We start from the raw sequence: 17,554 nt of genomic DNA on the forward strand, positions 1-17,554 counted from the left end.
GAAATATCGACTAGCCCCCAAAGGCCGATTTCGATCTATTGATTATTAATCCTCACTTCAACATTTTTTTTTTCTTTTTTTTTTTTGCTGCGGGCTTTTTGACTCTTTTTTTAGATGAAATAAAGTCACACAGTAGTTTTTGGAATCATCTTTCGTTGTACACACTATTTTCATTAGTTTTTTTTTAGAAAAATAAAATTTTAAAATATAATGGCAATCTTATATTTCTTCATTTAAACATTGGAAGAAAATGAAAAAGAAGTTGCCAAATTCGTCCTCAATCCATTACTGAATATGATGATCAAAATCCCTTGCAAAGTTGACGGAGTACAGCCAAATTTAATTAGTGCTGCGTTCACTGGATGTCTATCGATCACTTTCTCTTTTTGTTTATTTTTTTCATGCCCATGTTCTTTTTTTTTTAATATTGTAACACTCTCCCCGTTTAATTTGAAGCTTGATTCTTTTGTAGGAGTATGTTCCAAACAAGTCAAAGTTAGATATATGCTTGACATATTATAAAAAGTTCGAAGTTTCTGATTCCATTGAAAATCCAATCTTGATCCGAAATCCGAAAATGCCAAGTCGAAGCATATATTTATTTAATTATTATAGAACAACTAATAAATTACGGTGATCATGCCATTGTTCCCTTCAAGGCATGCTCGATCAACATGTTAATTAATTGGTGACAGATTATAAATAATCAACAAATTAATAATAAATATGAAAGTGCGAATCAATTGAGGGAGAATCTTATAGCACAGGTTTTAATTAGTGAGGAGTGATGGCCATAGGGAAAAAAAAAAAAAAAGAAGGTACGTATATTCAAATTGTTTTCAGCAGGAATTGAAAAAAAAAAAAAAAAAAAATAGAATAGATCGATATATTTAATTTTACGGTCAAAATGCAGTGTAATAATTGTATTACTATATTGTTATGGTCTAATCTCTATATGTAGATTCTGGGGGAGTATGATGCAGTGTAATATAATTGTTCAGGTCTTGCTCTTGTTTAGGAAGAGAAATCATTCTTGTGTTCTACACATTGTTATTTCTTTCTAAAGATTTATTTGGTACTTTTCTACCAAAATACTAAAAGTTTTGCATATACAAAAACTTCCAATATTTTTAAGGGTAAATAAGAAAAAAAGTAGAAAAAAAAATGAAAAGTAAGTGATAGCAAAATATATTTTTAAATGGGCAAAATAATTATTTCACAGAGGATAACAATTTTTTTTAATGGTATACTATAGAATATAACTCTAAGGCCCCGTTTGGTTGGCGATATAAGCGGGGATAACGAAATAATTTTTGGTTAGAATATTTTATCCCGATCAAACTTTGCTATTCCTGGTTATTCCGGAATAGTAAGGAATTTACTATTCTACCATTTTGATGGAATAGTGCTTTTTCAATGTTTAATTTCAAACTTTATTAAAATTATAAATTAAAATAAAACTAAATTATAAATATAATATGTTATATATTATAATATATTATTTTTATTATAAAATTATTAATTCTACTATATATATTTAAATATTAAATATTATAATGAATTTTATAATAAATTATATTTAAATATTATAAAATATTATTTTTATTAAATTTAAGTTTAAGTAGAATTTTAAAAATTATAAATTTATTAATAATAAAAAAATTATAAATTTATTATTATCAAATTTATAAATTTATTATAATAAATTATTTTTATTAATTGTTCCCACCCCTATTCTTATTTTCAAAATTTTAAATTTTTAAATTTAAAATTTGATATTTTAAATGTTTAAAATTTAAAATTTTATATTTTATATTTTTCAAATTTAAATTTGATCTTAAATTTAAAGTTTTAAATTTAAATTTTAGAATTTAAAATTTTGAATTTAAAATTTGAGATTTTAAATTTTAAAATTTTAATTTCAAATTTTGAAATTTAAAAGTTAAAATTTTAAATTTAAAAATATATATAATTTAAAATTTAAATATAATAAGAAGGGTAATATCATTATTTTTTATTTATAACTACTCACTTTAATTTTTATTCTATCTTACCTAACCAAACGTTATTTTTCCTATTCCTAAGAATACCTCAATTTTCATTCAAACACAAAATTAATCTAATCCCCGCTTATACATCAATTTATATCTATCTCTGAAATAGCAACTTTTTGCTTATCATCGAGCCAAACGATACCTAAGTGTAATTTCCAAAAGTGCCTCTATGTATAGCAACTTTATAGGAATAAATGCGCAATTCTATTTCGCAAGGTTATGTATGCAAAAGTTCCAGTTTATTTGGGTAAAACTTGTACTCTTGTACAGCCTAAACAGGGTATGTGTTACACCTATTTCGGGTGCTATCTCTCCAAGATATCTTTGATTCAGAAATAAGATGTATTTGTTTATTTCAAAAGTAGGTACAATTTCGAAAATAAATATAAAAAAACTAATTTTGCATTTAAATAAAAATTAGATTATTTTAAAAATAAAGAAAAATAATATTTGAATAGTTAGATAAGAACAATAGAAATAAGGAACATAGCATTTGTCATTTTATGTTGGGTTAATTGTGCCTTTGGTCCTCAAACTATGAGGATCGAGACATTTTGGTCTTTAAACTTTAATATGTTACAATTTTATACTTCAATTTTTAGAATTATTACAATCAAATTTTATAACCAAATTTAATTAAATAAATATTGATATATCACTAATATAAATATAATGTAGTAGTGTTGTGATTGATGATACACTAATAATTAAAATACAGCGTTACTTTTATATCAACGATACATCAAAATTTAATCAATTAAAATGAATTGTGAAAATTGATTATTATAATTCTGAAAGTTCAAACTAAAAATTACAATAAATTAAAATTTCCGAACTAAAATGTCACATATCTTATAGTTTGAAAACCAAACAAGAAATTTACCCATTTGTTTTTTGGTCAACTATTAGAAGCATTTTTTGGAGCCAATTGTTGTCTTGCTAAGATATGGATGTTTTCAACAGAAGTGTGAATTTAAAAATAAAAAATGTAGGTCCAATGTAATGATATCCATTTTAGAATAAAAAAAATCTTTAAAAAAAATTAAAATAGCATTTTTTTAACAATACTATTTGTACAAACTTCTAATTTCTCAAGCAACACTATAAAAAAAAATCACACTGCCCTCCCAAATGACATAGCAGTGGGGCAATGGGCCCCGCGTGGGGAGGGTGTTACGCGGCGCTCATTGGGAAGTCCCCAAATTACTTTTCACTACTGAAATACCCACGCGATACTGCGGATATAAAAATATTTTTATAATAAATTTTACTTTTCTTTAATATTTTATATAGTTTTATAAGTCTAATTATTAGTTAAATAAAAGTTATATAAAAATAATTTAATAGTTAAATCTATTTAAATAAAAGTCATTAAAATTGGTATACGCGCAAAGTAAATTTATACAATAATTTATTTTATAAATATTTATATGAAAAGGACTTGAGATAAATCTATCAAAATAATTTTAAGAAAATCAATAAAAAGAAGAAAAATAAAACTGTAGAAGAAATTATTTAATAAAATTAATTATATATATACACAAATACAATATATTTCTAAAATTTTTCCTGAAATTAAAATGCTGTAGTTTTTTTATACAATGATATTTTACGTGATTTAAATTGCATCTATTAGGTTAGATTTTACTATGCGATTTATTATGCATATTATTAGTACAATTAATTAATTAGATTATATATAATGAATTAATAAAATTATTTAATTAATTTCATAGAGTTTAAAGATTAACAATTTTAAATTTAAAAGTTTAAAATTTGAAAATAATATTATAAGTTAAAATTGAAATTTAGACTATAAAATATAAAATATTAAATATTAAATTTTAAAATTTGAAAGTATCAAAATTTTTAATTTTGATATCAAAATTTTTTAAAATATATATATATATATATATATGAGTGAGGCTACTATACTATCGGAAGCACGGAGCCTTCCGTGCTTCCAGCTCGTTTTCGATGTTGCGATTTTCGAATCGTCGATCGGCTCCGTTAAACTTGATCTAGAGTATTTGAAGTACCTAGAAAATAAATTTAATGATTTTACGATATCATTTGCCTAGTGAACGAAGGGGCTCAAAATCAACAAATTTCAATGGCCGTAGTGAGCCGTTTGCAAATTTAACGGTGTAGAAATATCCAAATCACGTGAAATTTTGATAGAAAATTCTTTATACTATATAAAACAAGATCAATATTTTTGATTTAAAATTTTAATGTCATATTATTATATTTTGTAAGATTTTTATTTTCAGCCGTTGATTTTGAGCCCCTTCGTTCACTAGACAAATGATATCGTAAAATCATAAAATTTATTTTCTAGGTACTTCAAATACTCTAGATCAAGTTTAACGGAGCCGATCGACGATTCGAAAGTCGCAACATCGAAAACGAGCTGGAAGCACGGAAGGCTCCGTGCTTCCGATAGCATAGTAGCCTCACTCTATATAGTGTTTAGTTGAATTATACATCCTCTACAGTATTCAAATTATGAGAGGGGAAAAAAAAATATCACAATTAGACAAAAATAATAAAGAGTTACAAATACGTCTAACAGTTGGTAATAATTAACTGTTGTTATGATTGCTAGAGCTCTCAGATTTACAGCACCCAAAATATCACACGTAGGCATCCAAGATATGTTTCACATGTGAATGCTTAATATCTCCAAGTCTCTTTAAAATGATGTAAGATATGCTTTTTAATTCCTTCGTATTAGACAAAGCCTCTTTTTCTTCGTGTTTCTCTGATGGGAATAAAGATGGTGACATATATTGGATGAATCTATTCGATCATCAATGTAATAAAAGGGATGAATTCATGATGAGGCACTCCATTATTAATAATTGTTAGGATTACTTTGCCACTAATAAGCCACGTGACGTGGGGCGGCTAAGCAATGAATATCTCTACCTTCTAGAGTTAATTATCCTGGCCCATTCTTAATTTTGTTGCAGTACTGAATCTAATTAAACACCATTGATTATTCTAAAGACCTGCATTAATATATTCCATTTCTCGACGTCCTATCACTTAACAAGTATCCATCGTTCTTAGCATAAGTGACAAATAATTTAATAATAGATAACTAAGATATCAAATTAAAAATTTAATTGTTTCATATTTTTAGTTAAATTTATTTTTTAAAAAATAAACGCTGCGAGTAATATGTTAAGATTGGGGGTATGGGCCCGGGTAGACCGTAAATTGCCTTCGGTCACCTTTGTCCGTTGACGCCCGTCTATGCCGTCGCTTTGCATGCAACTGCACACATTGTCCAGTAAATATAAGAAATTGAGCAATGATATTTAATTCAAAAATTAAGATGTGAATGAACACGAAATATTTAAAAGTTTATCCCAACACGATTAGGAATGAAACAAGTTTGACCGATAATAAACATCTATGGTTTCAGGTATGATTATTGTTATAAAATACTAAAGCCCGATGAATTTCTATTCGGATAAGATTTTTTATCCGTACTTGATTTAAATTGGAACCCAAACTGGTTTCATTTTATTTTAATATACAATAATTTAAATTTATATTTTAAAAATTTAGATTTAAGTTTTATATGCTTTGAAATTTAGTAAAGAGAAATAAGTGCTTTAGGTTTGAATTTTCGAGTTTGATTTCGGATTTCGATTTTTTCATCGGCTTCGGTTGCGGTTACAAATTTTTAAAACCCAATCTTGAAAAATGCACCCGATCCGATCGGTTGACATTTTTATCCAAAAATAATATCGACTAGTTTTATACTTTCTTTATCATTTTTTTTATTTTTTACACTAGACTTATCGCACTCTTATTGTCTTAATACTAAAAATTCAAAGAAAATGTCCAACAGTAAAATTCACACCTAGTTTTTTTACCTGAGCAAACAAATAGCATTCCTCTACGAAAAATATTAATTTATATTTTTTATAATATATTTTTCACATGTTATGATGTGAACAGGTTTAATTGATTAATGCACCAGTAGTATTGATTAGAAAATAGTTTGAGTTAGATTATGCTCTCAGCTAGAAACGAAAATGAGCTACAAATTCACTCTTGTTTTCGGCTCAAAAAGTAGTTTCAAGTGGTTTAAATTCATTTCAAACTAGTTCAAAAAGTTAAAGTACTAATACTAGTTATTAATAGTATTGATAATTTTTTATTTATGATGCCTGTTTCGCTTTTATTATTATTATTTAGGAATAATATTTTGCCCATTTTGAAGTCTTATAATTTTTAAATTAAAACTTACACAACAATTTTCTATTAATTTTTTATTATTATAATTATTATTTTATTTATGAATTAAATTAAATTTCTCTAAATTGTAATAGTCGTTCAATTGAAAATCAGAAAAAGAGTTAGCAACAATCGCTACAACGTGGTGTGGGTCGTTTGGTTGGAGCGAAATTAAAGAATTTTTTAGAAAATCAAACGTACGGCGAGTGTATTAGCATATAAGATTTGCTCGCTTAGGGACTAATGGAATCTTTTTTGCTAGTTTTTTTTTTTTTTTTTACTCCGAGGCCCAGCTGTTTCAATTTGTAGCCAAATTTATACTCTAAAATGAATGAATTCTCAAAAAAAAAATCAAGTAACTCACCACATTAGCAAAATGTTATAAACTATGAATGATCTCAGGTCTACTTAGATTCAACTTGAATTTAAACAAATCTTAAACCTAATCCACAGCTGGGTAAATACATGTACTATATAAATATATTTTACAAAATCATCAATACATCAATAATATACAAAAATAATATAAATAATGCTACATATACATCAATAATATAATAAAGTGGTGCATACTTGCTCCCTCATCTTACCAATTATTTTTGAAAAAACTTCAAAAATTCTCCTGTAGTTTCGTAGTTTCTCATTTTGCCTCCATGTGGGTTAAAGTGTATCAATTTGCCCTCCGTGGGTTCGTTTTTATTTTTTCGGTAACTTTTTCGTTAATATTTCGTTAATTATATACAAAAAATTTCAGATACCCATTTAGATTTATCAAATATTCACTTCAGTATTTTTTAATTTTAACTTTATTACTAATTTAAGAAAAAAATAATGAAATTGATAAGGAAAAAAAAAACGAAACCACAGAGGGATAAATTAATATATTTTAAATCACAAGGGTTCAAAATGAAAAAATACGAAACTACGTGAGGATTTTTTTTTAAGTTTTCTCATTATTTTTCTTAGTAAAACTCCCAAGTACACTCGGGTGTACACATCGTATTTTTGAATTAATATTATGTTTGGTGGTGGGGCCCGCGTAAACGTACAATCACAAAAGCTTACGTAGCTGTATGGACGATCTGGCGTAGCGTCCTTTTCTCGGTCCCCCCCAATCGGATCCTCTATCTCAACCCGAGCCAAACAAACAAAACCACGGATCCGCTACGTGTGCACCTACAGCATATTTGTTATGGTTCATATTTATTCATTTTATTTAATTAAACTTTTTTACTTAACTTTTTTTTAAAAAAAATTGAACTCTTAAATTTACACACCTCCTGTATAAGGCGTGCAGGTGGTATTTTCTTTAGATCCAGAGGACCTGTTCGGTTGCTTAATTTATGAAGCTGGCACGTGGACTCACGCTTTGACTTAGTTTGGTATTAAAACTCAGCTGACGTTATTAAATAAAATAGAGTTGAAGTAAAAGTATATTGATATATGTTTATGCGTTCTCCGATGGGACTGCAATAAATATATCGTAACCGACTCATCGTGATATACGTAACGCAATATTACGTACGAAAACAAATAAAATATTTTTCTATGGTATTTTTTCACCGCATGTAACGTAATCTTTTCCGCAATTCCAAACAAAGCTTTTGTAAAACTAAAAGTATCACTGACAAAATTTTCTTAATCACATCCACTATCATGCCATTGATTTTACAAAAATATGCTATTAACATATTTTTAGTTGAATTAATTAACATGTATAGAATCCATGATTAATTAGACCAAACAGGCCCTCAATATTGTGACCACGACATAAAGCAAGGCAAATATTGATTATTGAACCGTGATCTCTTAAAGCAACCTTTGCATAATTTTGCTTGTATTATGCGTTTGTGAGTGTGGAAAAGATAAAGATTCGAATAATTATACTTTGATGAAAAAGGTTGGAGATGCCGAAATATATCTGGATCTTGGCAATCTAAATCTAGAATCAATCATATTCCAGATGACTCGAGAGTTATCCGCAATGGCCTACCACAAGAATCATATTGTCGGAATGTTCTTAACTAAACCCCCACCACCAATCTCTATATTGCACAGTTTTCTTTAAGCCAAAAAAAAAAAAAAAGAAAAACAAAAGGTTCGCCTTTTCAATTATCAAAATAATGATTTTCCTTAAGTGAGCTAAGTATATTTAAGGATGTTAATCCTCTGTTCAGTATCTGACAAATCAAATGATATATATTATATATATAGTAGAACTATTATGCTATCGGATGTATAGAGTATCTAGTGCTTTCGATTTTTTGGCCCTTAGATCAGTCCCTTTAATCATTTCTAATCTTTAGATTAATACTATTATCCTGTGAGGGCCACTCAATCCTAGAGGTACTATTCAATTCTAGAAGAAACCGCAATCATTCCAACCATACAATTCTTGATTAAAGAGTCAAAAAATCGTAAGCATCAAATTATATATATAATATATATAGGGAGAAAGAGAGAGTAGGGCTATTATACTCTTATGAGTATAGAACTCTTCGTACTCATAAGTTGTTTTTATGATGGAGCTTCTAAATCAACGATTCACACCGTCAAATATGATATCGAGTATTTAAAACTTTTAGAAAATAAATTCCATAATTTTTTGAAATCATAAAAAAATCTATCAAGTGGGTATAAAATGAACGGTCAAAATTAAACAATGCCTTAAAAATGAATGATCGGAAACTTCAATTTATGATCGGAGTTATTGACCTTTATCTAGATAGTGAATAGAATTTTCTATCAAAAATTCAACCGATTTGATTCTTTTACACTGTTAAACTAGCAAGTATCCTCTACTGGCCGTTAAAAATTATCAATTTTAAGATTTTTTGATCGTAAGGTAAATGATATCAAAAAATTATGAAATTTAATTTTTAAAAATTTTAAATACTCAAGATAATTTTTAACGATATGGATTATCGATTCGGAAGCTCTATTACCGAAAACAACTTATGAATACGAAGGTGATCATACACATACTCATAAAAGAATAGTGGTCGGACTCTCTCTCTCTCTCTATATATATATATATATATATATATAAAATCTTTTATTTTTATGTTTCTCTGTGATGAATTCGCTGCTAAAGTTAACTTTCCCTTTTACTTGTTGATGATTAAAAGGCTAATCAGGCGACAAGTCAAAATAATCACGTCGCTTTTTTCCCGTATTAAGAACATTGTTTCAGTTTTACCTGTCCTTATAAGTGCGCTAAATTTTATGGAATGTGTTGTTGTTCAAATTCGTCTTAAATTTTCAGCACAGTAAAAGTTTGAAATAAACCTTTTATTTGTAAATTATTAATATCTGATTATATATCGAAGAAAATAAGCTGCGCGCATGCTCAGTTCAGAAGTCGGGTGAAACAATCAATTAAAATTCATTCAAATACAGTAAAATAAAATTAACTTAACTTATGCTATCATTAGCGTATGCCATGGCCCATGCGATCGGAGACTACATATGATTCCAAAAACAAGAAATGTACGTATTACCTTTCCAGCTGATGATCTCGATCAGTGATCTCTATGGGAATCTGCAAAATTGTCACCTTGTTAAAAGGCCAACAAAAAAACGAAAAAAACAAAAACAAAAACAAAAAGTGAGAAGGATACAGCTGCCGAACTGATTGGAGGACTAACAAGTAAAAACCAAAAGAAAAGATTTTTGAGTGCTACACACGAAATTTGTACATTGGTAGATCAACACAAGTTGGAGAGGATAAGTTTTCGCACCTATAGAATTTGTTTTTTTTTTTTTTTTTTGTATTAATTAAGAAGAAGAGCAAATAGTCAATAATGACAATTAGAGACTGACTGTATCTTAATGCAATTGACTAAAAACTTTGATGCTTAGTAACCGAAGTCTTAAGTTCGAAACCCAATTACTTGGCATTTAGTTATACAATGTGAGTGGGAATTCGAAGGTTGACGAAGCGGCGTTGTTGATTGGTTGGGCTCTATGGTCCATTAGCTTAGGAGGTAGGTAGGCCAAAATGGGCTTTGTTTATTGTTTATTAGAAACTGAATTGTTTAATAGAAGCCCAACCCAGTCCAGCCCAACCCAACAACAGTAGGGTTGTTGACTCACCCCAAACGCAATGAACACTGCTGCATTTGTTCATCTTCGAGATGTAGTAATTTGTTCAGTTCTGCATCAGCCATTGTTCAGATCTGAAGGCACTTCCATGAGCCCTTTTGGAGATGAAACTATTCGCGAGTTGGCCTCTGCTGTATCTGGCGAATTCTTCGGCCGATAACCTCTATCCGTGAGTGACATTATATATATATACACACACACACTAAAACACTACTTGTAGAAGTGAGTGACATTACACACACACACACACACACACACACACACACACACACACACTAAAACACTACTTGTAGAAGTACAGGGGCGTCGAGCTAGAACTTCTTTTGTTGAGCCACTGAACTACCATTGTATCGATAATTCACTAACTTATGTTTGTCAAATGTTCTCCTCAGCTTTTCAGTTCCCATGCTCCTCATCCAATATTGGCGTTTGTTAAAAGGACGGGAACTGAAACTAAGTTATGAAACAAGTCATATATCAAGCTACAGCAACATCTATCAAGTAAATCCTGAGTTTTCCAAGCATCCAGCAAACATGGCCCTAAACATTTGACTCGTCCTATTCAACAGGCACATCCGGGGGTGGGCTTGGGTGGGCATGAAATTGCCCACACTTTGATAATAAGTATTGCCTACACCCGGCGCATATGCATTTTTTGGTGCACCATTCTTCATTCTCCCTCTACTTTCAACCCCAATATATATATATAATTCACTAGTTATATTATTTTTATTGTTAATATTGAGTTTGATGATTCAGATTAAAAATATGGTATGCACTTACCAGCTGAGTACTGATTTGGAAAGATGCATGAGATTTAGAATGCATCAAGTGCACAAAATGCTTATCCTAAACTTTTATTTTAATATTATCATTTGCTAAAATGTACACATTATTTGTTGTGCCCCCCAACTTTTCTTTCTTGACTCTGCCCCTGAGCACATCCAACTGATAAAAATTTCATGCAATCACTTCATAGAATATTCTCGCCTAGTTACGTAACACTTAAAAATACGTATGAAGAATATATATATATATATATATATATATAGAGTTGAGCTAGAATACTCTCGAGAGTAAACGAGCCCGTTTACTCTCGAGTTGTTTTCGATGATAGAGCTTTCAAATTGACGATCGGCTCCGTTGAACATGATTTATACCACTTGAAGTGTTTAGAAATCAAATTTCAAATCTTTTCGACATCATTTGCCTAATGATCAAAGGGTTTCAAAATTTGTAATTTTAATGGTGGATAAGAGACGTTTTCTCGTTTAACGGTGTAAAGATATCCAAATCAATTGAATTTTTGTTAGAAAATTCTTTAAACTATTTAAAACAAGATCTATACTCTTGATCTTGATTACAAGACTCCTATCATCATTTTTTAAAGAATATTCATTTTCAGCCATTCATTTTTCTGTTCACTAGATGGATATAAAACAATATCGAAAGTGCGTGAAATCTGATTTCTAGGTAGTTTAAATGGTTTAGATCATATTTAACGGAGCCGATCGTCAATTTGGAAGCTCTATCATCGAAAACAACTCGATAGTAAAACGCCCCGTTTACTATCGAGAGTATTCTAGCTCAACTCTATATATATATATATATATATATATATATATATATATATATATATAAGGCAAAAAAAAGTAGCCAACCTAGAGTAGGTAAACGAATCAAACAAAGAAGTTGACCTGCTACAGCATACAGGGCAGTAATTTCCTCTGGGCCCTCACTAAACTAGAATCAACCCCAAATATCTCCTAATAATTCAGCTTTCAGATACCTAACAAGCATATGTTTTCCGCTGTGAATATGCAATTTAATTAGGCTATTTCGTAAGGTGCTGGGTGACTAGCTTCATAGTTTGTTTGGATGCACGCAGGAACGATCTTAACTTATTGGAGTTAAACCTGACTTATTGGTCCTTAACTAAGGTACTACCATTCAACTCCACTAGTCACTAGACAGTGATAATTAATAATAGTGCAAAAGTTTTATAATAGCTACTTAAAAGCCAAATATTTACACGCTAGTTATAAGTTAAAAATTAACTTGTATATAGCACGTTGTTGTGGAAACAATGAAAGGAGATGCAAATAAATAATCAAAGACCCCGAAAAAATGGGGAAGCCACGTGAAGCGCCGAACCTTATCGTTTGAGGTGCCCCCACAGCTTAGACGCACCGACCGGCAACATTAAAAAGATCACTGCAATAATTTTTTCTAATTTGTTTTTTCTTTTTCCTTTTTACAGAACAAAGGTTACATAGAAAATTCTACTGGCACAAAGCAAAACAGGATCATAAATAAAAAAGAGTACCACCTACAAAAAAAAAAAAAAAAAAGGAAGAAGAAAAAAAAAGGAATGAAACTAAAAGGAGAAAAAGTCCTCCGCACGCACGCAGTTCAGCTTTAGTTGGATTGCAAATCGTCACTTGAAATTTGAAGAGTTCATATTTACTACCGCGAAGAGCAATTTGTTTCCATCAAATATCTAGCTACTATAATATTTCGTCAAATCTTCTAAATGTTATCAATAATATGAATATATATGATTCAAAAACTATTATTTGAAGTTCTCTAATACTACTGTCCAAGCTTAACATTTTAATTATGATTTGTAATTTAGCTAAAGTTAATTTACATAGAGGTTTTCATTAACATATAATGGCCATGTGCTGAATACACACTATAATAGATGGACAGAAATTTGCATAAAATTGCTTACCAAAATAAGCTGATTATTTACACAGTAGGATTTAACTGCTTAAAACTGTGAAGGCAATGGGTCTTCTTTCTTTTTTTTTTCTTTTTTTCCATTGTTATATCTTATGACAGTCATATATATATATATATATATATATGTTGACGATAATTTAGTAATTTTGATTGGCGTTTAGACAAAATTATTGATTGAAATAGTTAAGTTCATACATGGAAATTTTAGAGGACGATGTGGAATCGCACTGAAGATGTATACGTACGTACGGAGATTTTTCTGACCGAAAAAAAGAGAAAAAAGAGGAGAGAACAACAAAAAGAAGAAGAAGAAGAAGGAGGAGGAGGAGAAGGAGAAGGAGAAGATGATGATAAATATATGGCGCGCGGCTCGCGCGTTCACCTATGACCCTCGGTTGAGCATCTCTTTGTAGTTCAAGAGGGAATTGAGCCGCTGCAGCTGCAGCTGCTGCCTGAATCGGTTGATGAAATCGTCGGCCCGCGCGTTCACCTCCTCCTCCTCCTCCACCGCCGCCCGCCGCCGCGCCACCCTCTCCTCCTCGAACTTCGCGAACGCCGAGCTCGCGCTCGCCGACTTCTTCATCCTCCCCGCCCCCTCCACCTCCACCTCCGCCGCAGAGGCCGGAACCCGCGACTCCGACCGGCTCCGCCCGAAGTGGTGGCGCTCCTCCTCCGCCTCCGAGAGGTTCTCCACGATCGGATCGGGGCCGGGCTCCGCCGCGTGTTCGGCGGCGGAGGAGGGGATGTAGTCGAGGGGGAAGTCGTCGGAGCGGAAGCGGTAGAGGCCGAAGGAGCGGAGGCGCTCGAGCACGAAGGCGGAGGAGGTGCGCGAGAGGGGGCGCGCGCCCCCCTCGGCGGCCGCGGCGGCGGGGCGATCGCGGTGGCGGTGGGCGCGGTTGGTGACGGCGATGGTCCCGATCACGAGGTTGAGGAGCACGAAGAGGCCGGTCGGGGTGAGCCACCCGCTCACCCACGCCCAGATCCAACGCCGCGCGTCCTCCACCATCGCTATGCGCACGCGATGGGGATTGCGATTTTGCGAGAGCACACACGCACGCACGCACGCACGCACGCACGCACGCACACACGCACAGAGAGAGAGAGAGAGAGAGAGAGAGAGAGAGAGAAGAGATGGAGCGAAGGGAGGAGATGATCTGAGGATGGATGGGTTGTTGAAGTAATTATATATTATATTTATGGGAGGAGGAGGAGGTCACAAAAACAATCAATCTTTCTTTTGCATGCACCCGGCGCACAGAGAATACCTAAATATTCTAAACGGGGAGGTATTGCAATTAGTTAGTCAGCTTATCCTTGCTTTTAATTCCGCGATGAGTAGAAATAGCAGCGTTGACTGATAGCACCAGCAGCTTATGAGTAGTCTTCGAGCATGCCACAATTGAAAACCATAATATATATTAACTTTTTTAGAGTATATTTTTTCAAAAAAATATTTGAAAAATAATGCATATGTAAATATTTTAAAAAAATATTGTGCATGTGCATGTGATCCGGACGGTACTCTTGGTGCGGGCCATAAATAAAGTCTAGTAAAGGCTCAAGTATATTCCGGGTAAACAGGACACGTGGCATGAAAATGTGATTCACATGGGTCGATGCGGACAAAAGGCCAGGGATATGCTGAAGCTGACGTAGGACTTTTATATATATATAGTCCCGTTATAATGCTCGTAAAAGCATAAACATTTAGTGCTTATAAATTTTTTACCGTTAGATTTATAATTTTGATTATTTTTATCCGTTAGATTATACTATTCAACCAACTACCCACTCAATCCTAAAAGGCCCACATCATCTTAACCGAAAGTTCCGTTATCTAAGGTTTTAAAAACTTACTATATATATATATATATATATATATATATATATATATATATATATATATATAATACTTATATAGAATATATATATATAACTACGCTGGAATGCTATCAATAGCACCAAGTATTTAGTGCTATCAAGTTTTTTCGTCTTGGATGAAAAAATGTACGGTTAAAATGATGTGGGCACTTTAGGATTGAGTGAGTTGTTGGTTGAATAGTATAATCTAACGGATAAAAATAGTTAAAGGGTTAAATCTAACGGTGAAAAACTTGGTAGCACAAAGTGCTTTGTGTTTTCGATAATATCCTAGCCGGACTATATATATATATATAATTGAGCTCCTATGCTTTTAAAAGTACCAAGTAATTGGTACTTGTAAGTTTTCGGTCCTTGGATTAAGAAATGTACGGTTAGGATGATGTGGGCCTCCTAAGGTTGAGTGGATAGTTGGTTGAATAGTATAATCTAACGGTTGAAAATGATTAAAGACGTAAATCTAACGGTAAAAAATTTACAAGTACCATCTGTTTGGTGTTTTTACAACCTTTATAGCCGGACTCATATATATATATATATATATATATATATATATATATATATATATATATATATATATATATATATATATAGTGATATATATATATAGAGAGAGAGAGAGTAAGCTGATATGNATTGTGATCTATATCTTATTGGTCAATGATGTGTCGCGGCGGTAATCATCTGTTTGGCGTGTCGTGCGTGTTTTTTTAATATTATTGTATTAAATATTGATTATTGAAAAGAAACATACATGTGCATGCATACGCGGAAATCTACATAAAATTTATTGGCCCAGAGAGTTTCGATGAATTGACATAAAGATTATAGGGACTGTAATATATATTTATCAATATATTATTAATTTATAACAATAATATTCTAAAGCTCAAGATATTTTTCTTTGGAGTCCACTGCAACCAATTTGTACAACAAAGAATAATTGGGAAAATTTCTTCAATACTATTCCAAGTAGTTCTAATTTCATGAATATCTTTCAAAATTTTAAAATATCATATTTTCCATCAAAAAGTATGAAAAAGTTTCAAAAAAACCCCCACTGGTAGCAATATATTATATCAGCTTCAAAATATCAATTTTACCCTCTATTTTAATTGAATCATCACCGTCACAATTTTTTTTGAATATATGGAAACCCCCTCAATTACAACCCATTGTGAAATAGCCTCCTAAATTTAACTTTTTAATTAAAGTCTTCTTAAGCTTTATTTTATTAAATTGAATAATTTTTTATTATTAAATTAGAGATTTTATCTAATCCATTAATGATTCAAACAAATTTAATAATTTTAATAACTTCGTAGTATATAAAATTAAATAAGTTTCTGTTCAAAAAAGAAAATTAATAAAAACTTCAAGGATTTACTTAAATGACCTATAGTTGATAGTTTTAGTATAAATATCAAAAAATAAGTGAAAAAAGTTTGATTTTTAAACAAAAAGTGAACAAATTAAGGGTAAAATGGCAATTTCATATTTTGAAATAAAATAAAAAAATGCTATGTTGACGGAAGTTAGCAAAAAATAACGGTGAGGGTATTTATGAAAGAAATATTGTATTTAGAGGGGTATTTGTGAAATTTTAAAAATTCAAAGGGTATTTATGATATTTTATAATTTTGTGAGGGTACAAATGAAATTAACCCATAATAATTTGATGTTTACGGTAGAATCTGATTGTAAAAAAACAAACATAAATAAAAAAAAAGAAAAATTTTCTATCTTGTTGAGAAGTTTTTTTTTTTTTTGTTTTTTTGAAAGATAGGTAGTATACTAGTATGCTATCCGTTTCGTTTATTTCATTTAAAAATAAACTTAGCTAAGGATTCAAATTTATGATCTCAGATATCGATCATCAAGTCTTTTGCCACTTGCTCTAGAATAAGGTTAGTTATCTTGTTGAAAAGTTATTCTACAAGAACCACAGGTCTAATTAAGATCTGCATCACAAGCATGGGCCTTGATATTTGTCCCGGTCAGTGAGATTTCCGCGTGTGGGGGCACGAGTCAAAATTAATTAATTAATGGACCAGGAAAGAGAAGCAGGTGGGAAGAAACATATCTCATTTTGATGGCTCCCATTAATATTTTGTACCATTCTTTCATCTCATCTTATTTTAGAGAAATGCTACTTGTACGCACCTACAGCTACAGGCAGCTATTAATTGTATACATGTTCATCTATGAATTTAGGCATCTTAATTTTTAAAAATTTAATATCAAAATTAATGCTATTTGTACGTCTTATAAGTAGGATATAATCCTACACCAAACCATTTAAGAGTTCAAAATTTTTTAAAAATTTTTTACTATAAAAAAGATTGATAAGACTGGTAAAAAATATTAGTTTGTGGATGAATTGGACATAAGATTTATAATTTTACTATTACTCTAAAAAAATGAATGAAAATAAAAATATATATATATTAATTTTTGAATGAATATGATGTAAAATTTATGCAAACAATTTGGATGCACCGGCACCCCGGAAGCTT

At 30.9% G+C, this 17,554-nt stretch overlaps 1 protein-coding gene across 1 annotated transcript; it reads right to left on the reverse strand.

The window, feature by feature from the left end:
* Positions 12,636 to 14,334, reverse strand: LOC109717027. Its single transcript, XM_020242670.1, has one exon. The coding sequence runs from the start codon at positions 14,161 to 14,163 to the stop codon at positions 13,540 to 13,542; it is 624 nt and encodes a 207-aa protein (XP_020098259.1). The 5' UTR covers positions 14,164 to 14,334; the 3' UTR covers positions 12,636 to 13,539.

This window comes from Ananas comosus, linkage group 11 (assembly GCF_001540865.1).
Source record: "Ananas comosus cultivar F153 linkage group 11, ASM154086v1, whole genome shotgun sequence".
Taxonomy (NCBI): Eukaryota; Viridiplantae; Streptophyta; class Magnoliopsida; order Poales; family Bromeliaceae; genus Ananas; species Ananas comosus.